The following is a 23,541-nucleotide window of genomic DNA, read 5'->3' on the forward strand; positions in this document are numbered from 1 at the left end:
TTGATAATCCCAGTCCAACACCCTATTTGCCACCCTATCAATACCCACTGAGTTGCAAGACTAGGTATTTTGAAATTATCTAACTTGGATATCCATGGATCCGAACAAATAGAAGTACTCCGACTATCCCAATATTCATTCTAGTACCCACTTAAAAGACTCTTCTATCACCAAAAAGAATATTGTGGAAAATATAACCCTTTCAAAACTCTTATCTATAAGTGGAACGGATTATAGAGAAGCCTCCAACATTATTTAGTAAAACGAATTATAGAGAAGCCTCCAACATTATTTTGTGTTTTACTAACCACGTCGGATTGAAATTTTCAAAATCTTTAAATTATAAACCACTCCAAATTTTTTATTGACATGATTTCTGCTAGCTAACCTAATGCATTTTCTTAATTTCCTTGTTTTGCTGAAAAGTGTTTGGGACTTATATTCTGAGATTCAAAAAAATAAAGTTTACAGTGTATGAGTAAGCTTAGATAGGGAGAATCATGACTCTTCCCCTTTATCCCTTTTTCTTTTGTCATCTAGTGACGTATAACCGCCTCCCTGTTACAGTACTACATGTCTTTATCACTCAGACCGTTCGTACGGACGTGCTAGTATATCCCTCTCTGTCATTTAATTCTCCTCGGCGCGTGTGCTGTTAGGTCTGCGAAGTGACTGAGTCTGCTCCCTTACCTCTTATCATGTCACCGGACTAGGCTATCTCCTGATGGACCTGCACGTGTGGTCAATCCGACCTACTTTACGTCTCTGGACTGAATTGCGCGATGTTGAGCCGATTTACTTTGAGTGCAGCCTGATGGGTTTTGGGCTTGTATTCTTCTTTAGAATCCAGCCTCATCCCAGGGTATAAGAAGCCTGGCGATCATCAGGACTGTTTCCAAGTATGAGTCTTTGAGAAGATCCTGCTCTTTGCAACTGGTAAGTTTATTGTCTGTAGCGTCCCAAAAGCACCGGTAAATCCAAATAATGATATGAATGTATTAATTTATGCATTATTCAATTAAACTGAATTAAAAATATCTTTTGCAAAATGTTATTTAAAAAAATTAATAATATTATCTTTTCAAACAAAGTTCATACTTACGGGAGCTTTGGAGCTCAAAGTTTCTCCTATTTGTTGATACCATTTCTTGAACAACTTCAAGTTGCATTGGGCTGTGCCTGTCATCGTCCTTTTACTCATGTTTTTTTTTTCCCTCCACCAGATTTTGAAGCACATGCTCATATCTGGTGTTGAACCAAATGTTAGCGATCAAAACTATACTTCACGATTTGCATCATATTTGCTAATAAAGAAAAATACAATGTATCATTTTGTCAAAAATTAAGCGATGTCCATAGCTTATCTGTCAAAGCGCAAAACCAAAAATTTTTATGTAATCTTCCTATTTTTTTTTTCCCCGCAAGAGATGAAATAGTACTTGTCATCTACACTCTACAGTCACTTTTGCGCGTCTGTTGATTATCCCAAGCAAGTAGCATTCTCATTTATAAGTATAATAAAATCAGTCCTCATCTGCTAATTTAACCCCTAAACTTTAATCGCAAACTATGTGGATCATTTTCGCCATTAGCTCTTTTGAGGCTAATGAGATGTTGGAGCTGATTTGTGGTTTGGGTGGAAGAGTTCCAGAAAACTATACAGTGAGCTATTTAACATGTTTTTAAGTATGTCTTTCAGGAAAACTATACAATGTTACAGCAGTGACCATCAAACTTTTTTAACAGAATTTGACAAATTCTATTCTCTTTTCTCCTATTTTCCATTCATGGATATGTTTTGACAGAATCTTTAAACATATAAGGATAGGAAGAGCCGAAGAGAATATTATTCTCGGCATTACATTGCATCTGATTAACGGTTAACATTAGGAGTTGATAAAGCAGATATGCTTTCTGAAACACAAAGTTAGAGGTGAAAGATGCAATTTTTGAACTTCCACAAAATGAATTAAGGCTCCAGCTTCTGATAGCAGACCCAAGATTTAGGGCTCCTAGAGACAGATTATGAAAGCCTCCTTGATTCAGATCCAGAGAGGCCAATAAATTTTGGAAGAGATAGAGAGATAGTATCTATACCCTGACATCCTATAGTTTTACAATGTTTAAAATCACTAGAAATTCATTGCATTGTTCATAGATGAACAGGAACAGGAGCTACTAGCCTATGATTATTGCTTTACAAATGCCAAATATGTATATGGCAATATATGCACTCTTCTTTTGCAGTACAATACAATGCTATGGTACAAGATCAAATGCACTTCACAACAGTATATTGGATAAAAAAGAGCACTTTCTCATATATGCTATGTTTCTATAGTTCCCACCCTATCATTATAATAATCTACTTCCTGTTGTTCACCCTCAATGTGTTAACTCATCTACTTCCTAGAAGACATGAATTCATTTTCTCCAATGCGCCAAAGCACAAGTATCAAGGACAAAAGGATAGTCGCTTTAAAATTACCCAAATAATTTCGGTATTCAAGTGCCCCCAAAAAAACCTCAATACTTCCATGGACAGGATCAATGAAGTAGTAATCATGGTAGGAATTAGATATGCAGGTGAACAATTTAAACTTTGTTTAGCAATCGCAAATGATGATGAAGTACATGAACCTTGAAGGATCACTAAACGATTTCCTAGTCCTTGAAACAGTTGCAAACAAGAAATACATTACAGGATGTGCACAAGCTCAAGCTCAAGCTCAAGCTTCATATGCTCTCTCAAAGCCAATCCTGCTGCTGCAGCTTCAATGGCAAATAAACTTCAGACAAGTACTGAAAGCCAAACGAGCTCAAAGCCTGAATCTCAGCCTTCTGCTTGGTCTTCACCATCAAGCTCAACTCCTCAACCCATCCTGGATTTTTCTTCACAAAATCCTCCTCCAACAGATCCTTGCCCGTCTTAATATCCTGCTCAGTCATTGGCAACCTGCATTGCTCCGGTATCTTATATTTATCGAGATCGCTTGGCCTAATCCCCAGCCACTTGATATCTGGAGTGGTCAAATTTGCACTATCATATGACATATTCTTGGAACCACATCCATACACTGACAAAATCTTCAACCCATAAGGATCACTATCCACCAATGCAAGAACCGGCAATTTCAGTTCCATCTTCATCTTCCTCAAGAACAATCTGGTTGCTACATCTGGTTGTCCCTTTGCGGTGACAATAATACAAGGAAACCGATTATAGAATCTATCCTCCGCCAGCCTAATATAAGCAGCATCCTTTTCCACCAACAGTATGAACAATGCATCACTTTGCATATCTCCAACTCTATCAATATTGGGGGGAATCGCTTTCCCTCCCATACCCATTTTAGTACAATCAATCATATCCCCATTGTCGCTAAAAATCAATCTCCCGACCACCACCCCTTTTTCCGCAGCGATCACGTTGAGAGAAGATCTAGTGCAGCCGAGCATACACGAAACATCATCGAGAACGGCGTCAGATTGCGTCTGGTCTTGGAAGAGCTTGACGTCGGTATAGAAGAGGTCTCGCTTTGTGACGTGGATGCTCTTGAGGCAAAGTTGGTGGACTAGAGAGAGGATTTTGGCGGTGATGGTTGATTTGCGTACGGAGGAAATGTTGGCAAAGGGACGGAGGGTATTTTTGTCTTTCAGCACGATGCGGTCGAGTTCTGGGACATACAGCTGGTTCGTTGCGGCGCGTGAAGGGACGTTGAAGGAGAAGCCCTGGCCGGAGAGGATGGAGTGGGTAAGGGAGAGAACTAAGGATTCGATGGCGGATTGGACGGAGGAGAGAGATAGGTCGGTGACCTCGCGGCAAGCAGAGGAGAGGGAGAGGTCAGACAGTGTTAAGGGCTTGGAGGAAGTGGAGGCCGAGAAAGTGGACTTTAAGAGGGAGTGTAGAGATTCAAGGATTACTGAATCGGGCTTCAGGCGGTTCTTGAAAGGGAGTTGGGGTTGGTCGGAGGAGTAGGAATCCGGATCGGCTCGGCGGCGTTTCTTGGTCTTGGTGGTTTCGGCCATTTGCGGAGCTAGGGAAGAGGCGGGAAATGGAACACCGGCTACTTCCTAATCCTTTATACTAGGGCTGGTTGGAAGCAAAGCAATTGACACGATAGTCTCAGACGTCCAAAACGAAAGCGTTTTATTCGCCCCCCTTGGGTGCCGCTCAGGCTTAAAATAAGAGCTCAGCTGTTTAAAACAAATATATAAAAATAAGAGCTCACCAGAGATTTTGTAAACATGAATCACCATTACATTTACCAAAATTTAAACGAACTGAAACCAAGGGGATTCTGTGGTCCGAATCAAATCCATTTGAATCTTGAAATTGATGGAACTTAAATTTGATTAAAAATTAATTTAAATTATTTAAATTTAATTATTATTATTTAAATAAAATTTAAATTTATATAAAAAATATTTTTTATTAATAATTTTCAATTAAAAATTTAATATTTTTAAAAAATATTTAAAATTTAATTTTTAAATAAAAATATAAAAAAGTTATAAATATTATAATAAAATATATTTTTTATATTAAATTAATTATTTATATAAACTAATTAAAATAGTGAATACCGTATATATAATTTGAAAATCTGAATCTAATTCAAATTTAGTGAATATTTTTTTTTAAATCCAAATCTGTTTCGAATTCAATTATAATTATCTAAACCTATTTTATTATTTTTTAAATCTAAATCTGTCTCGAATTCAATTATAACTATCTAAATCCATTTTATTAAAATTCGATCGTATCAGATATTTGAATATCCAATCTGTTGTCATTCCAGGGTGTGCTTTTATATTTCAATCAAGTTTTTGTTTTGTTATTTTTGTTTTTTTTTTTTCAATTTTTTTTACTATACTTTAACCTGCATTACATAATATTACATAATGGATAGTGGACACTATGCCCGGATCAAGCACACCATGTCTCTTGGCTAATCAAGATAGATGGCCTAAGCAACTCGATCAAGTTGACGTGGCTAAATCATTTGAAATAACTAAATAAAGAATCATTGCTCATTGTCTTGAAGGCCCCATTCCTAAACCTTGATAAGCAAGAAGCAACTAGATATAACCTGATCATTTATTCTAAATCTTAAATCCAACACTACATTGGTTATTGCACAAGAAGAAGCAAAAGGATGGACCATTTTCTTCAAGAGCAACAAATTTTCATTATGTCTTCAATATCGGGATCATCTCCTGCTTCTTTGTCCTGATCAAAATAAAGAAACTTAAATTATAATAGAACAATGCCAAGGGAAAAAAAACCAATATTTTGCAAGTCATTTGGAATAAGCTTTAAATTTGATTCAGTTTGCAAGAATTTTGTTTTTTATCCTAAAAACAAAAAACAGCGCACATCGATTGTCAAGGGAAATTGCCACGGTTTCAAATATTTACCAAGCATTTACATCTTTTACCATATGCATGTCCACAACCTTCTGTAAATGATCTAACATTAATGAATTTTTGTTTTACGCTTTCCCTATTGCCACGTGTACAGCAAATCAAGCTGTCCACATTTCTTGTTTATGAATCAAGAGACATTAAGCCAATACATTTCTTCTTTCTGAACTACTATATATCTGGTTGAGAATAGAAGAGAAGGGCCCTAACCTTATGGATGTATGATATATTTGTTTTACCAGGACCGGCAACTATAATTCCACCTTGCTGCCTGAGAAACAATCAAATTCATTTCTATTAGAAGAACTTTTAACATATATACACGAGGAGAGCACTGCAAAGATCCTATTTAGAAGACATTTGTATGATAACAATTTTCCACATGGCAATTGTACAATCTCATGTTCAAAACAAAACCCAATTTCACAAGGTGACTTCTCATGAACCTCTCAATATGGATTTGTAATAAGATGATTCACATACCAACCACCTCTGGACACAGTGTCCTTTTCAAATGAAAGTTTCCAGTCTTGTCGATAACCTTCCATGTACAATTGTATTATCTGAAGACCTGCCTACATGGTTCAGAATTGAATGAAAGGAAAACTCCATTGAAATTACAGAGTTCCTAAAATTTTGCATTTATTCCATCTACATATGTTACGTCCAAGTCCATATAGAATTAGCAATAAGAAGTAATTTAGAATGGGAAAAAGGAAATTATTAAAATAAAAGAAACAGAAAAGTAGTAAATTTGGTATTAACCAAGTAGAATTTGTAAAAATTGTCCAATTTTAATTGGACTTGGTTTTTGCGAATGAAGCTTATAAAGAAAGATCTCCTTTAGTTTAGGCGTGCAGCAAAGTGCTGTGAGGTGTCTACTGTGAGTAACATGTGTGCCAATTGAGATGAAAATTGGCCAAGTGTGGTAAAAGAGCTGCATGGAGTTTTGCCCCAAGTTAGTTAATGTGATGTGAGTAATTTATGCTTGGTGGGTACTTGAAAATGAAAGTACACCCTACACAGTGCATACAAAATGTAACAGCTTACATACTTTAGGTGTAAATGTGGAGAAAACCCCAGAAACAAATTTCAGTGCCTCATATGATGAGTGATCAGGATCTGCATAAACTTCTGGAGAAAAGGGGGGAAAAAGAGAAGATTTTGTCAATAACAGTAAGAAGAAAGCCAACCTCCTTATTTGCTCAAGGGAAAATCCCTTTTGCAATTTACCTGACTCATGCATAGTTTGTGATGAATCTAAAATGTAAAGTATCCAAAAGTTCATAACTTAATCAATTTCTGTAGTCAACGATAAACGTACCTCCTTTGAAATTAGTTTGCTCAAAGAATGTTTTTGCCTGCATCAAGTTTCATTCAATCTATATGATGTTCTAAGAAATTTTGACGGAAAAAATGACAGAAGAAATAATAAGATATGTAAAGCAACCATAAGTTCACTATCAATACTGCGATAAATTGCTCTGGTGAACCAATGTCCTTTCTTTTTTTTTTTTTTTTTTAAAAAAGAGTTGGACAACATTTCATTAAATGCAACCAAACTCCATGATCCTTACTCTAGAGATTTCACAAGAAAAAGAATAAAGAAACCCAATACAAGTACAAGCACGCACTGATAAAATACTCGCATAGACTCCAACAATTATGCAAAAAGAGTCATCAATCTGCCTTACCAAGACATACCTGATCAACGCTGCCAGGTCCAATCAACACAAGTGCCACTCCAGATGCATCCATTATGTCCTATCAACAGATCAGATTAATAATATGAAGTTCATGAGTATCTTGAAAACTAAGTATCTCTAATCTGTCATATTACTGCAACTAGTTAAGGATGGACAACGAAACATATTCTCATTTTCCACAGATCAATGATTCCTAATCAAGCACACAGAAAGTTAATCGACCATACAGCTCGATCGAAACACAATTAATATAATATGCATTTTGGGCGCTATCAAAACACTAAAATTTTGCTACTTTAACCTCCCCAAGAGAAGATAACAAACAATTCTTTGCATGTGATTAGTGATTACCTTCTTGGCAGCAAGATAATCAGCGCGTTTCCTACAAAAGACACATCTGAAGACCAACTGAAGATATAAGATCGATTTACCTGAAATAAGTGAAAGCATAATTCGATTTAAATTATGATTATTATTACCCAAAATGACGTGCAAACGCGACAACAGCTTTCCTATCTTTCCATAAATCAGAAATTGGGATTCCATTTCCATCCAAATCGAACACCTTCGCAGTGTCCAACAGGTTCGCAGTGTTCTCACTCACCAAACCCGAAGATTTAGTTCCTATTCACACATCAAACATTTAAATATAAAATCAAGTTCAGCTATTCAGCAATCAGGTTAGCAAAATAATTTCCTAGTTCAAGTAATACTGAGAAAACTTGCCGCTAGATCCCGAGATTGCGGAGCAGGCGATGTGGCCTTGACGCTTTGGAAATAGTTTTATTGATGTGTGAAGGTGGCGGTGGCGGTGGCTTGTTGTCGTTGATGCAGCGAGAAACAGAGGCGTCTGAAGACTACTGGTGAAGCTGAGTTGGGGTATTTTAGGCGAGAAAGCAGCGGACTGAGAAATCGCCATGGGAAGCTTGATCGGTTAAAAGGAATCAAAAGCTGCATTTTGAGAGCTGGCTATGGCGGGGTGGGCTGGGCTTCCTGACCGTTGGTTGCTTTTGTGGAATGCGAAATTACACGTGGCAGCTATGAAAAGCATACTATTTTCTTTTTTGGCAATGCTTTATAGCATTTTGAGGCGTGGAGCTGGGACTTTTTGACAATTTAGAAATTTGGAATTAGAGTGGTGGACTGCACTTGAAAAGATTATTTGGTGTCTATTTATTAAGTGTTAAGATTTGGTGTCACTCTAAATGGTGTTAAATATTTTTTTTTTATTAAATTATGGTATGGCGCGACTTAAGTTGTAATTTAATTTTTATTATTTTTTACTTATTAATATATTATAATAAAATATTTATATTATATTAATTTAATAATTAAATAATATTAATTATAAATTTATTTATTGTTATTAAATATATATATATATATATAAGAGTATTAAATTAAATAATTAATAAATAAATAGATAAATTAATTAATTAATTAATTAATATAAATATTTAAAATTATAAAAATTAAATATATTGTTTATTGCACGGTTATTTAGAATTATAAAATTAAATTATATTGAAATTTAAATAATTAATAAAAATAAATAAATAAACTAATTAATATGAATATTTAAAATTATAAAAATTAAATTTACTTTTTATTGAATTGCTGTTGGTGTATATGAAGGTAATAAATTTAATTAATTTATTCTCCAATTAAATTAATTAATTAATTTATTTCTTTTTAATAAATTATAAAAAATTTAATATTCTCTATTTAATAGTAAGATAATATAATAATTTTAAATATTTTATATGAATTGTTTATAATTTATTAAAAAAATAAATAAATTAAGTAATTAATTCAATTAAATAATTTTGTATAAATTTAATAGCAGAATAATATTATAATTCTAAATATTTTTATGTCTTTATTATTAACTTTTATAGTATTTTTATATATTAAAAATATTTTTATAAAATATAATAACTATTTATAATTGATTTTAGTACTTTGCAGAGTTATAAAATAACATTATGTGTATAAAATTACTGGTACTATTTAATTATAGAATTACTGTATTAATATATTAAAATAATAAAAAAAATTATTATTGGATAAATATATATTATAAAAAATTTAATAAAGTCCTCTTGTATACGATAATATTATAATTATAAATATTTTTTATGTGCAATCTTTTATTATTAAACTCTTGTATATTAAAAATATTTTTTATAAAATGTAATAACTATTTTTAACTTGTCTTAGTACTTTGAGAATTATTAAATAATATTATCATGTGATTAAACATATACAAGATTACTCGTACTATTTAATCACAGTATTAATATATTAATTTATTAAAATAATAAAAAAATTTATCACTATATAAATATACAATAAATTATTTTTATACATCTAATCAGAATTATTTTTATATATCTAATTATAACAAAATTAAACTTTAAAATTATATAATATTAATAATTTTTTATTTAAAAATTAATAATAAAATCTATTAAATATTATAATATTAAAATTATAAAAAAATTATTATTATAAAAATATAATATTTTTAAATTAATATAATATAAATATTTTATTATAATATATTAATAATTAGCCACAATTTAAAAAATAAAATAAAATAAATAATGTCTGGTGTCAGATCTGATGCCAGATCCTGGCGGATGCCACATGGCACCCAACCCTAAATTCACAAATATTTTTCTTTCAGCCCAAAAATATAAATTAAAAATTTTCCACCCCTAAATTGGTAAAAAGCCCTGGACCTGGATAATGTCTTGATTTCAAATGAATTTATTGGCCGGGGGAATTTAAGGCTTCAACAAAAATTTCCAGTTCTGGTGCTGCTGAACAATTTGTATCTTAGGAAGCTAAATGACTCTGCTGGGTAATGCCTTTTGGGTTAGAGTTAGGCAGGAAATTATTGCAGAATTTTCTCTCAAAGTTTGCTTTTGGGCACTAGAAGTGAGAAATTTTCTTGAGTTCTAGAAATTATGTTTTAGATCCTATCAGGCAACAATGATGGTGTTTAAGACTTAAAAGGTTAATGATTATTGAGTTAAGAATGAAAAAAAGGTGGGACTGGAAATGCTTCCTTAACTATATTAGTTATTTGCATTTGGATGGAAATCAAGAAGATGGTTCCACTTTCTGTCCCCTAACCTGAAAGAAACCCCATTGCCTGTCGGCTTGCTAGCTTCTTACCGATATTAAACGCCATTGGCTATTTCAATTCAAAGTTGATAGCACAGACAACTTTCTCTCTAAATATTTTTAATATTTTGTTGATAATTTTGGGCTGATCTCTCTGGAACAGCACTTTTCAATTCATCAGATAAAGTTTCAAAATCAGATGGTAAACCCACCGTCATATATAAGCCACAAGCCAAGCTTGTATCAAAGACAATTGTTCCTCTTATGGCGAACATGGTTAGTAGTCATATTATTCTCTACTGTAACTTGAGTTCTTTTTATGATCATCTTCTTTTTCTCCTTTCCTGCTATGGAAAGTCTAGATTGCTTTTGACACTCTAAAATGCAAGAATAGTTTCTTCTGACCAGGGAAATCTTGATGAAGAGTCATCAACAACAAACACTAGCATTGGTTGAGGCTCAACCTCAACATAAAAACCAAGACAAACACAATTTTACAACCCAAATTACCTCAGATTTTCACCAGAATATTCCATCTCCTGCACAAACAGATCGGACAACTGAAACCTCTCAGTAAAAGGAACCGAGTACCCGTGGAGTTACTACAAATATGCACACAACCAAGTTGTCCAGTGAAAAGAAGGTTGAAAGATCATTGGATGGGCAGATTGAAGAAATTGTCTAAAGGGTGAACAGTCAGCCTCAGCCTCCTAAACACAACTCATCAGGAACGCAAAGGCTAGGAATTGCATCCGATGGCAATGGTCAAGATATGAGCACCCCATTATGGAATAATCACCTGAAGGGAAGAAGTGAAGGTTATGAGTTGAAGCTCAGATCCTGCTGCAATTGTATCTATTAACGCTGGTGTTGTAACTTCTGATAACCCTTGTGGGCTTAGCAGGGAGTGTGATAAAGGAACAAAGGGATTGGAGGGAGATGATAATGAGCCTAAAATTAAAAGGAGGTAGGAAATTAGGCATTAAGATGGTTGGAGAATCTGTGGTCCTCTCCTCTCTACGTTCACCATGTTGTTCAGCAGTTAACACTGAATGCTGTTAATATTTCTTGAATGATGATCTTCATTATTATGATTTTATTGATACTCTTTCAGGAAAAGTGATAGTCAATCAAATGAAGCAAGCATATCAGGAGAAGGTTCACAAGCACAAGAGCCCTCTCCAGCGGTGCAAAACTGAGAATGTGGGCGATGGCTTTCGGTGGAGAAAATACGGGCAGAAGGCTGTGAAGGTAAATCCATATCCCAGGTTGATACTCAATAACTTGTTTAGGATGTATATTATTTTCTGATTTTCTTATTTTATATAAATTCAAGGTTTAATATGATGTTTTGAAGACATGAACTTCTTCTCCATTTATGCAGTGCTTGAAATTGTACCTGCAGCCGTCACAACCTTTAGATTTGGTTGAGCAAATTTTAATAGCTTTTGTTAAGTAGTACATTTTATGGGCAGAGGTAGATCTGGTCTATTTTATTAATATGCTATGAAAGCAAACTGAAATATTTGATGTTACACCATTCACTTATGTCCAAATTAGTATTCATTGTCTGATTTTTGACATAAAAAGTACGTTAAATTCTACATTGGTGGAGTATAAATTGGGCAAAAGTGCTTCATATATGGTTTGAGTAATCCTCTTTCTAGAAGCTTAGATTATAATTGTCCATATGTGAAGAGAAATTGTAGTTTTGAAAGCTTTAATGCTAGGAATATAACATGGAAAAAGCAATCACCCCTGAGATCATGGCATGTGTATGCATGATTTAAAAGAGACGAACTAATTTTTTCACTTACCAAACTGAAAAAAGAGTTAGCAGGGCGATTTGTTCGGTGTTTATACCACACACGGTAAATAAATATAAAAATCGTCGATTTCAATGAAAATCAAGGCATAACCTGACAAAATTAGAAAAAGTCAATCGATTTTCATGCGATAATCTAATACATCTGTCAGTTGCGCTGACATATCTATTGCATTACCCCATCGTCTTCTCTCTCAAGCTTCTACAAATTGACTCTCCTTTAAACAGAAAGTTTTTTTTGAAAGTAGGGACTCTCGTTTTTGATATATTCAGGAGGAACCGCCGAATAAAAATTATTGTCTCTAAGAATTAATATCCAAGAGAAATTAATTTTTATCATCAAATTCATATATTCTAAGAATCTTCAAAACAAAGGCACTCGAGAATTTTATGAAAACGTTTGTTATTTCATTTATTTTTATTTTCCCTTTATTTTAATTTAATGATCTAAAATGAGTATTAGAAGATTTTCAATGAAATCTCTATTTTTTTTATTTTATAGATTTTTTTTTTCAAAATTAATACCGATAAATCTAACGGAATCAATTTTAAATCAACAGAAAACCCATTAGACCGAACAGCAGCCAGTGTTCACATCTGGAGGGCTCTGGATCTCTCGTCATCAAATTGTTTTGGGATGTTATTTAAAAAAGGTAGACACTATAATGATGCATGGCTTTGCCTTGCACGTCTTGTAGGACGTGGGATTTGGGCATTTAAAATTGTCTTTTTTTTTATTTGTTTTGTCGTAATTAGTTTCAGGGTGATGATGTACTTCCCACGTTAACCCAACTTAGCTTCTGTCCTAACACCGTATTATAAATATCAAGTGTCAATTACGATATGTCTTTTTAATCATCTAATTCTTGCACTAAAAAAAAAATAATTTAGTATATTTTACATATAGGTGAGAAAAAAGCACGTGTTAGGAAATGTCTACTGTGCAGGTCAATCTCCTTGTTGACCTCAAATAATGTAGGGATACAGTGGTTGGATCTCGTCAACAGAAATTAACGAACCCACAAAGGATTATCACATTAAAACGACACCGTTCTTCTTCTGACGGGTGGGCAAAAAAGACCGCGTCAGCCAATCACCAAATTTTGAAAGAAATTGAAATGAAAAGAAAAAGAAGGCATTGAAGGGAGGACAGGAATAGAGATGGTTGGTTGATTCTTTGATTGCTTTCTTCTTTTCCCAATTTTAACTTATCTGTTCTTCGGCCATTATATATCACCAACAACTACCACTTTGATTCTTCAAATTCTCTTTCTTTTCATAAATTGTTTCACTGGTGCTAATCTAGGAGTGATGGGATGGATTCCCTGTTCCGGGATTTCAAGAGCCAACAACTCAAAGAAGAAGAAGAAATTGATGATCATCAACGAGAAGTCACTTGATCAGATCAAACCCACTTCAGGTTTCTATTTATTCACAAACAGTTTTCACACTTTTCACGGAATCGCTTTAGGACTAAGGATCTTTGCTGTTTCCTTATCTGGGTTTGTTGTGAATAGTTTTCTATGATCCTTTTTAAGAAATATTTAGGCATTGAATTGCTTTATTCCTAGTTTATTTGAGAATTGTAGTGTTTCTATCTCAAAAAATTACATGATTTTAGCTCGTTGTGATGGATAATATACTTGTTTTAGTAATCGGAATCTTGTTTTATGTTTCAATGGATGATGCTTAATCGTTTTTTTTTTTTTTTTGCTTATGTTAATTAGTTTTGAGCAAAATCCTTTATAGCACCTCATATGGAGGTGATTCTGAAACATGATAATAGATCATATGTAAGATGTCAATTCCTAATATGAGAAATTGGTTATTCTTAAGCATGTTTGCTGGACATGGATGGTAGTGCTTAAAGGTTCTGTTTTCTTTGCTTCATCACAAAAATCAAACTCAGTTATTGGTTGTTATTTGCTTGTTAGATGTCAATAATTGAGGTTTGTTTCTCTATGGGAGCTTCATTTACAAAAAAAAAAAAAACAGCTCTAGAACTCTGGCAAATATTTTTCATCATCAATAAACTTTTCCCCCATATATTTGTGTGCAGAGAACTTGGAGGGAAATTCCGTTTTAAGTGTTAAAGAGGCTTCTAAACATGGAGGGTCAAATAACACCACAGCACGGACATTTACATTCCGCGAATTGGCAACCGCAGCTAATAATTTTAGAGCAGAATGTTTATTGGGTGAGGGAGGTTTTGGAAGGGTCTACAAAGGGCATTTAGAAAGCACTAATCAGGTTAGTCAAATTTGTGATTAATAGCTTTCTATAGGATATAGTAAACTGTGAGCAGCCTATTTAACTCCTTGTTTGCTCTTCCAATTTTATAGTTTTCTTTTAATGATGAATTTTCTGGGGGTCAATTTCAACTGTATAATTCTGCGAAATAAAAACCTTTCTTGTGATTTCTAGCATGTATGTGATGCAAGTAGGCAATGAAAGTTGATCCTTATTGTGTTTGTTTCAGGTTGTAGCTATCAAACAGCTTAATCGTAATGGTCTGCAAGGGAACAGGGAATTTCTAGTTGAAGTTTTGATGTTAAGTCTACTTCACCACCCTAACCTTGTTAATCTAATTGGTTATTGTGCTGATGGAGATCAAAGGCTTCTGGTTTATGAGTACATGCCTCTAGGATCTTTGGAAGACCATTTACATGGTATATACATCGAATTAACTTCGTGTGCTTTACTATTTGTTCCTATTTCTTCTCTTCAGGCCGTCAGTCTTACTTGCTTCTTTTGCAGAGATTTCACCAGGTGTGAAACCACTTGATTGGAACACAAGAATGAAAATAGCAGCAGGTGCAGCAAAGGGATTGGAGTATTTACATGATAAAGCTGATCCCCCAGTTATATACCGAGATTTAAAATGCTCCAACATTTTGCTTGGCAAGGGCTATCATCCTAAGCTATCTGATTTTGGCTTGGCTAAACTTGGACCTGTTGGAGATAATACCCACGTATCCACTAGGATCATGGGCACCTATGGATACTGTGCTCCAGAATATGCAATGACAGGTCAGCTGACCCTTAAATCAGATGTTTATAGCTTTGGGGTGGTTCTTCTAGAAATCATTACCGGCAGGAGGGCAATTGACAGTTCAAAAGCTACAGGGGAGCAGAATCTTGTAGCATGGGTAAGAAACCCTCCCTTTGTTAAAGTTTTCATATTACTCTTGATATGTAAGTTTCAGAATCCTTGTTGTTTTTGTTGTGGTCTTTGCTTGTATAATTCACAAATCAATATATTACTCTTTGGAACAGTATAAACGAAAAGGAAAATGAGATTGTTAATGACTTGCTTATACGCTGATGTGATCTTTAATTTAATTGCAGGCAAGACCCTTGTTCAAAGACCGACAAAAGTTCTGCCAGATAGCTGATCCAATGCTTCGAGGTCAATATCCTTCAAGGGGTTTATACCAAGCTCTTGCTATTGCAGCAATGTGTGTTCAGGAGCAGCCTAATATGAGACCAGTTATAACTGATGTGGTCACAGCATTGACTTACCTTGCTTCACAGAAATATGACCCAGATGTACAGACGGTCCAATCTCCTCGCTGGGTCCCTGGGACTCCTAGAACAAAGAGGACAGCAAAAGGTCAGTAGTGGCTGGATCTGAGAAAGATCAAACTAAGGGGATTAAGATTGTTACGCTGCTGATTGCTGATGGCTTAGATTCCTTGTGCTTGAAAAGGAGATACTGATGCTTAGGCAGATAGCGTACAAGTTATAGCTTTCTATTGAGTCTATATTGATCACAAGATCAGAGTTTTTTGCATCAGCCACATCCTATTTGTGCCTTCACATCAAATTTTGTGTGTCATTCCAGAGACATGGTGTTTTCATGTATTGGCAGATGTGTGTTAAACCATAGTAGTTAGTTGTAATCATACACATATGCCCAGCAACCCATGTAGCTTTCAAATCCTTGTTCTTTACTAATGCTGGGTGCGAGGCTTCATAGTGCTGGAAGTTCTTTAGGGGAGAAAGGTAAAAAAGTGCTGGAAGTTGCATAATTCTTTTTATTCAACCTGTGAAAGAGATGCAACTCCACTGAGATGCAAATGGATGTTTAAATGGATATATAGATTACCGAGCTTGGAGGTTTTGAATTCCATCTTTTTATGCAAACGATTGTAATGCAATATCTGTCATGATGCTCGCAGCTCTGAGATAGAATTGCCCATTTTTACGCTTACCAGCTGTTCTCCTGTCATTTGCTTTCCCTTTTTATGGAGGATGACCAACGAACATGGCTTGAGTTTCCACCGATTGCATTACAGCTAAGCCATTTAAACACCAAGTTATTAAAACTCGACAATGAATCTAAAGCTGAATATGGCTGCAGAGCCATTTGTCCTACTAGGGAAAGGTGGTTCAGGTTGTCTCGAGCTTAAAGATACATAAATCTTAAGCTGGCATAAATATACATACATGAAATGTTGAGAAGAAAACACACGTTAAGCAGTGTCGAAATATGATAACTCGGAGAAGGAAAAGTAATTCTACATTCAGCTTTGAACAAAAGGAAATAAAGACAAGTGTTGAAACTATGATACTTTAACGTTTGACTATGATACTTTACATTTGCTTCTCCAGAGGACGATGATGAACAGAGGGAAGAGGAGAGAGGTAACTACTTTGAACAGAAATTGGCGCAGATGTACTTTTCTTCTAACCTCATTGGAAAATAAAGATTATAACGTTAGATAAATATATATATATATATATATACATATATATTGAAAGAAACTCAATTTTTTTACACAACTTTTAAAAATATTAAACTACTTAAAATATATATGCGAAAATAAATGAAATTAATTAAAAACTTGAATCAAGTTTTTACGACTTGCTCAAGTCCTGATCCATAATCAGGAGATGTCAAGGTCATACCCTAAATCATGTACTTGGATTAACGGGATATAATTCACTTTTTTTTTTTAATTCTACATACACAATTGGGAAAAAAAAAAAAAAGGCTATATTTTCTCATGACCTCACCCTTGAAAGAATATTTAACAAAGAACACGGAATATTAATCAAAAAGACTGAAACTTGGGGAAAAAAAAGTAACATATATACGGTAACTAGATAGTTTTCATCTTTATTTATGCACTAACACAGTAATATCACAAGTTATATCCTTACAACCGAGACCAAACTTAATAGTTCAAATATCAGCAAACGCGCATATCTATCCTCAACATTATTCATTCAACCAAAGAGACATTTCCTAGGAGACAACAAGTCTCTTGCTCGGTCTTATATGTAAAACCACCACCAGAAAGGCCGTTACTGACCCTGCAAGGATAACACATGGAAGAAGTCGATTCTTTCATCTGATTTTTAAAGCAAATTATACAAACGTGGTGTTCTTATTAAGATGATGTCTGATGGCTCACCAGAATTCGCTTCTTGTAAAATTCAACAAGCTGTTTAGGATCTGTTTTTGTCTGCTTGTAAGCCCCAATCTTGTTCATCTCCTGCACATTATTTTGTGAAGAGAAAAGTTAACAACCAACAAATTCTCTTGCCAACAACTACCACCTACTCTTTTACAAAAATCCTTGTTTGATATTAGAATTAAGTAGTACTCAAAATTTGTTCCAATGTTCCAGTTGTGCAGCTGCAAATGACTGTACATAAGCTCAGGACAATTAGATGATGCCAAGACGATAATCAGCACCAATGAAACTTAAACAAGGAAGAGGTCTAGAACACTTATCAGGTAAAAGTGTCTGACGTAGGATTAAGTAACAAGGGGTGCCGAGATTTAAACCATTATATAACCACTATAATTAATAAAATTTATAAAATGCACTTTTATTATACAATAACCAATTTGCAATATTTTTTTATAAATTATATATTTAACTAATTTTAAATAGTTAAAACAAATACACCGAATCCATGACTCAAAATATCAAGTGAAAAGAACTTTGTATAAAAACACTAAAGAAACATTAGAACCTTGAAAAATAAAAAATTAAATCCAAAATAATCTGACTAAATTCTAACAATTTCTCAGCATCAAATAACATGATATTAAACACTGTATGGCAATTTACTTTTGACTATTATGCATAACACATCAAAACATGCTCTTTTAATTCCCAAAAATCATTTTCGAACGAATGTGGTAAATTTTTATGCAATTTCATTTTCAATATAGAGCAACAAGCAATTAGAGAGGAATTCATTTTCAGTCTTGTAGCAAAATTTATTTTTAATTATATTCAAAGCCAAAAACAATCACTAATAAAAGAGTAAGAACTAGAGTCACTACTCCATATATAATTAAATGGTTCTTTTATTTTCCCGTTTTAACTGACCATTGACATGAATATGAAATAAGTAATAGTGATTTAAAATTTTTTTCCGCTTTTTATCTCTTTACTTTTAACATTTTCTATTTCTAGAGTATTCCAGAGATGTGCACTGTTAATAATAAAAATAATGATATTATTATTATTATTATTATTAATATTATTATTTTGTTAACACAATAAAATCTTAACTCCATAAAGTTATTATTGTTATCATTGTTCTTATATATTCGTTTTATTGCCTTATAATATATCTATTTTTTTTTTAATTGAGGGTCATAGACAGACTTACATTCTCCTAATTATAAATTTGTTTATCTTTAAAAGTAGAGGATTTTAGTTGTGTGTCTATCTCTCTCTCTCTCTCTCTCTATATATATATATATATAACTACAAAAGATAGGGTTGGAGGGGATGGGCTGGTGGGAGCTCAAAAGGGGAGAAAAATGGAAATATGAAAGGAGAGCAAATTAATATAAAGTTGGCCTCCATAAGAAGAGATTTCAAGGTGTTGTTACTCTAAATTGTAGCAACAATTGAAGAGGGGAAAGAAATCTCCTAAACAGAATGAAGCCGAGTTAATAGATCATACCTCAATCCAAGCTGCAAGTTTAGGCCTGCCTGCAGTGGTATCATATTTGAATACCTCCGACAAGAAGATTTGGAACCTTTCAACAAATGGTATATAGGCTATATCCACCTGAAGAACACACAATTATCCTATGTTAAAGGAAGCCCACTCAAATTATGTGCTATGAATTTAATTACAACATTACTTCAGTCGCAAAATAAAAGATCCGTATGTATTGTTAGATGGGGAGAAATATCAACACAAAACTGAGAATACATCTTACCAAACTGAATTGGCCAAGCAAGAATGGGCCATCATCAAATTTATGAAGAGCATTTTCCAAGTAATCGAAAGCAGGACCTACAAATGCAAGTTAAATGACTTCACTTAGCAGATTTTATAGAATATGTCATCCATATAACCATAGCAAGTTCCAGAACTGACCAGATTCTTTTGCTACATCTCCCTTAAATGATGTGAACACAGTTGTGTTAAATTTATCGGTATAGGAAAATAACTCTTCAGCGAGCTCCTTTTTAGCAGGGTCCTACAGCAATTTAGAGCATTACTTTAGCCCAACTCCACACACAAAGATAGGCAGAAACAGACATGGCCTTTCATCATGGATGATGAATGCAAACAGAATTCTGCACATCTTACATCAGGAAGAAGAGATGGCCCTTCAAAGTTGCTATCAATGTATTTAATTAAATCAAGACTCTCCCCAATGATTTTTCCATTGTGTTCCAAAGCTGGCACCTATAAACCAGGAATATTTCAATATCAACGAAGAAAACTAAAACAGTTTTGTATTCTCGTCAATGGTAATATAATTAATAGAGTAAACTATAATTTAGTCCCTCTGGTTTAGTGAAATGTAACCTTTTGTCCCTCTGTTTTAAAAAATCTTCAATTTAGTCACTGTAATTTTTAAAAACTATGACATTAGTCCCTCCCGTTAGATTTTCAGTTAAATCACCGTTAATTTTAGTTAAAAAGACTAAAATACCCATTCTCTCTCCTTCCTCTTCCTCCTCTTCTTCTTCTCCTTCCCCATCTCCTTCTCCTTCTGCTTCTTCTTCTCCTTCCCGATCTCCTTCTTCTTCTTCTTCTTCTCCTACCAAAAAGATGAAGCAAGAACAGAACCCTGAGGTGAAGATGGTGGAGTGGTTGAAAATCTTTAATCTTTCTTGTTTTTGTTGGTTTCTCTCTCTTGTTCTTGCTTATTTGCAAAGGAAGCTGTGCTGGGTTGAGTTTTAAGATAAGAATCAGTTTAGAGAGAGAGAGAGAGAGAGAGAGGTTTGGGGATTTGAAGCGTTAGATTTGTCACAAAATGCACTCACTGGTAGCTTACCTCCAAGCCTGTTTCAGCTTCAGAACCTGACAAAGCTTCTCTTAATTGCTAACGACATTTCTGATTCGATTCCTCCTGAGGTGGGAAACTGTGTCTCTCTTATTCGTCTTCGGCTTGTTAATAACAGAATCAATGGAGAAATTCCAAAAGAAATCGGGCTCCTGAAAAACCTCAGTTTCCTCGACTTGTCTGAAAACCATATTGGTGGAACGCTGCCAGCAGAAATTGGCAATTGCAATGAGCTGCAGATGCTGAACTTAAGCAACAATACCCTTCGAGGCACTCTGCCTAGCTCTTTATCTTCTTTGAATTTGAGTTGGAATGCACTCACGGGGACGATTCCACCCTAGATTTCTGCTCTGAACAAATTATCCATTCTTGATCTCTCACACAATGAACTGGAAGGAGATCTGATGGCACTTGCAAGACTCGAAAATCTTGTTTCTCTAAACATCTCTCACAATAATTTCACAGGCTATCTTCCCGACAACAAGCTTTTCCAACAGTTATCAGAAACAGAAATGGCAGGAAACCAGGGACTGTGTTCTAAGGGTCGAGACTCATGTTTCCTTAGAAAAGCCACATCGATGAACATGTCAAATAACAATAAATTGAAGAGATCACATAGACTTAAACTTGTCATTGCATTGCTTATCACCTTAACTATAGCAATGGCAATTTTTGGAGCAATTGCAGTTTTCAGAGCTCGGAAACTGATGAGAGATGATTGCGAATCCGAGATGGGAGGGGATTCATGGCCTTGGCACTTCACCCCATTTCAGAAGCTAAATTTTTCAGTAGAACAAGTTCTGAAATGCCTAGTGGAAGCCAATGTAATTGGGAAGGGATGTTCAGGAATAGTGTATCGTGCAGAACTAGAAAATGGAGAAGTCATTGCAGTTAAGAAGCTGTGGCCAACAACAATGGCTGCAGAGAAAGACTCTCAAAATGACAGGTTAGACATTAGGGGAGTTCGGGATTCCTTCTCCACTGAAGTAAAAACCCTAGGTTCTATCCGACACAAGAACATTGTCAGATTCTTGGGTTGCTGTTGGAATCGAAACACAAGATTGCTTATGTACAATTATATGCCAAATGGAAGCCTAGGCAGTCTCCTCCATGAAAGAAGTGGAGGTTGCTTGGAATGGGAAGTGAGGTACCGAATCATCCTGGAAGCAGCACAAGGCCTTGCTTATTTACACCATGCTTATCGGGAAGAAGAAGATCGGGAAGAAGAAGAAGAAGAAGGAGATCGGAAAAGAGAAGAAGAAGAAGAAGAAGAAGGAGAAGAAGAAGGAGAAAGAATGGGTATTTTAGTCTTTTTAACTAAAATTAACGGTGATTTAACTGAAAATCTAACGGGAGGGACTAATGTCATAGTTTTTAAAAATCACAGTGACTAAATTGAAGATTTTTTAAAACAGAGAGACAAAAGGTTACATTTCAGTAAATCAGAGGGACTAAATTACAGTTTACCCTAATTAATATAAATAGAAAGTTGAAGAACAATATATTATTCACTGAAATAGTGAAAAATTTTAAACTGATAGAAAAGCTTTTCAAGTCCAAAAACAATGAAAAATTCCAAGACAATATCTTCTAGGGCATGTTTGTATTGCTTCTGAAAATGAACTGGAAGGTTCTAGATGATCAACATAGTTTGATGGAATCGACAATTTCACCTAAATTCAAGTACTACTTCCTTAAATAAAAAAAAAATTAGAAATTTGCTTTCTCTGGGTATCCAAAAATAAAAGAGGATCCGTCCTTTCACAATAATTGCATTCCAAAGCAGAGTAGGTGGCTTTGTGCATCCCAAGAGCCAAAGAGCATAACAAAGAAGAATTCGGCAGTTTTCTTTAATTTTAAATACTTCAAATAGAATTTCAGGTTCTGCAATTGAAAAGAAGACAAAAAGAAAATGCATGATATGCACCAACCTTATTGACAGAATAAACTTTCTCCCCATACCAAGAAGGCCTATTTTGAAGGTTTAAAGGAACAAGGTGGATCTTGTCTTGTAATCCCTGCACGTCTCTCAAAATCACAAATTAAAAGTAGTTGGAGGAGGAAAAGAGGAATCAAAGTAGAGAAGCGATTAAGCAACCTTATAGTTCCTGGTGATCCACACACGCTGTGCAAATGGACATGTGTATGCGGTGTACAGCCTTCAAGCAATTTCCGAATCAAATCATCATTTGCATCATTCCATGCGATTTTCAATTAAGCTAAGAAAGAAAAGGAAAAAAGACGATCACCTTGTGGTTCCGTCGAAGAGGGGAGGTTGCTCTGCAGTGGCATCCAACACTGGAGGCAATTGCTCTGGCACGCTCTTATCTAATAAACTTAAATTTCCACATGAAGGAAGAGAGAGATTAGAGAGAAATCCAGAGGAGGGGGGAAATTGCGAGAGAAAAATGAGAGATTCTTACGCCATTGTTGCTTTGATGAGCAATGATTTGAGACTGAAATGCGGCTATGTGCAATGCGGGAGGGGTAATTATATAGTACTGAACATAATCAAATTTAGCTCAGCAGTGACGATATCATTATGAGAATTGGATGAGTTTTTTTTTATTTTTAATTTTTTTTTATTTTTATTTTTTTTTCTGATGAGAAAGAATTGGATTAGTTTTGTTTATCGATTTGCAGATCAGAGTGCTAGGTTTGATCTGTTTGATGTGATGTCAACTGCAAGAAGACTCCAGAGGCTATAAATAGAATCTTTAGGCTGTATTTAGCAGAAAAGAAAATTAAGAAAAAGACTAAATTAAAAAGGAAAGAATACATTATGCGTTAAATTTTATTTCTTATTAAAGATATGATTTCATTAATGAGAATTTTTTTTTATAGCCCTAACAGGGCAAAATATCCATAGAGGAAAAAAGACCCAGAATGTAAAAATCCTAAGACCCTGCTCAAAAACTTTAACTTGATCAGATATAGTTAGCTTAACTATTAACATTGCCTCTTCTCTGGATGAATCTGGAGCAAATTATCTAACACTTACTTTCAGTAACTACAAAGCTAGCAAAAAACTAGTTAAAAAACAAACTAGAACTTAGCAAAGAAATCACCAAAAACTAAAATCACTAAAAGGTTCAAGAACTATAAACTTCTTCTTGGCATATAAACCACATACATAACCAGATTAAGTTTTCGGCGGGTAGAAATTACTATAA

The 23,541-nt window shown here is 34.3% G+C and overlaps 4 protein-coding genes and 1 pseudogene across 7 annotated transcripts; 2 read left to right on the top strand and 3 right to left on the bottom strand.

The window, feature by feature from the left end:
* Positions 1 to 2,581: 2,581 nt before the first annotated feature.
* LOC110621864 (DNA topoisomerase 6 subunit A) lies at positions 2,582 to 4,293 on the bottom strand. The gene has a single exon (XM_021766137.2). It carries the CDS (start codon positions 4,027 to 4,029, stop codon positions 2,749 to 2,751), a length of 1,281 nt encoding a protein of 426 aa, XP_021621829.1. The 5' UTR covers positions 4,030 to 4,293; the 3' UTR covers positions 2,582 to 2,748.
* A 695-nt stretch (positions 4,294 to 4,988) lies between these two features.
* Positions 4,989 to 8,115, bottom strand: LOC110623699 (thioredoxin-like protein AAED1, chloroplastic). Of its 2 annotated transcripts, XM_021768717.2 has the most exons (9): positions 7,860 to 8,111; positions 7,613 to 7,757; positions 7,485 to 7,530; positions 7,132 to 7,191; positions 6,752 to 6,788; positions 6,482 to 6,561; positions 5,911 to 6,002; positions 5,638 to 5,698; positions 4,989 to 5,233 (listed from the first exon to the last, which is right to left on the bottom strand). In XM_021768717.2, exons 1-9 carry the CDS (start codon positions 8,050 to 8,052, stop codon positions 5,174 to 5,176), a joined length of 774 nt encoding a protein of 257 aa, XP_021624409.2. In that variant the 5' UTR covers positions 8,053 to 8,111; the 3' UTR covers positions 4,989 to 5,173. The 2 variants fall into 2 exon arrangements, with proteins under 2 accessions (XP_021624409.2, XP_043815388.1); XM_043959453.1 differs by lacking the exon at positions 6,752 to 6,788 and having other exon boundaries at positions 7,122 to 7,191; positions 7,860 to 8,115.
* Positions 8,116 to 10,406: 2,291 nt separating this feature from the next.
* Positions 10,407 to 11,656, top strand: LOC110623218 (annotated as a pseudogene).
* Positions 11,657 to 13,106: 1,450 nt separating this feature from the next.
* On the top strand, positions 13,107 to 16,220 carry LOC110623557 (probable serine/threonine-protein kinase PBL7). 2 transcript variants are annotated; one of them, XM_043959960.1, is made up of 6 exons: positions 13,107 to 13,254; positions 13,397 to 13,510; positions 14,150 to 14,340; positions 14,570 to 14,759; positions 14,848 to 15,239; positions 15,439 to 16,220. In XM_043959960.1, the coding sequence occupies exons 2-6, from the start codon at positions 13,402 to 13,404 to the stop codon at positions 15,709 to 15,711; spliced, it is 1,155 nt and encodes a 384-aa protein (XP_043815895.1). In that variant the 5' UTR covers positions 13,107 to 13,254; positions 13,397 to 13,401; the 3' UTR covers positions 15,712 to 16,220. The 2 variants fall into 2 exon arrangements, with proteins under 2 accessions (XP_043815895.1, XP_021624237.2); XM_021768545.2 differs by having other exon boundaries at positions 13,239 to 13,510.
* A 943-nt stretch (positions 16,221 to 17,163) lies between these two features.
* LOC110622002 (glutathione S-transferase L3) lies at positions 17,164 to 23,016 on the bottom strand. Of its 2 annotated transcripts, XM_021766333.2 has the most exons (10): positions 22,792 to 23,005; positions 22,618 to 22,704; positions 22,467 to 22,527; positions 22,300 to 22,386; positions 19,666 to 19,764; positions 19,450 to 19,552; positions 19,289 to 19,365; positions 19,027 to 19,134; positions 17,511 to 17,591; positions 17,164 to 17,409 (listed from the first exon to the last, which is right to left on the bottom strand). In XM_021766333.2, the coding sequence occupies exons 1-10, from the start codon at positions 22,794 to 22,796 to the stop codon at positions 17,401 to 17,403; spliced, it is 717 nt and encodes a 238-aa protein (XP_021622025.1). In that variant the 5' UTR covers positions 22,797 to 23,005; the 3' UTR covers positions 17,164 to 17,400. The 2 variants fall into 2 exon arrangements, with proteins under 2 accessions (XP_021622025.1, XP_021622027.1); XM_021766335.2 differs by lacking the exon at positions 19,666 to 19,764 and having other exon boundaries at positions 22,792 to 23,016.
* Between the last annotated feature and the right edge of the window lie 525 nt (positions 23,017 to 23,541).

The sequence above is a fragment of the Manihot esculenta genome, chromosome 9, assembly GCF_001659605.2.
Source record: "Manihot esculenta cultivar AM560-2 chromosome 9, M.esculenta_v8, whole genome shotgun sequence".
In the NCBI taxonomy this organism is placed as follows: domain Eukaryota; kingdom Viridiplantae; phylum Streptophyta; class Magnoliopsida; order Malpighiales; family Euphorbiaceae; genus Manihot; species Manihot esculenta.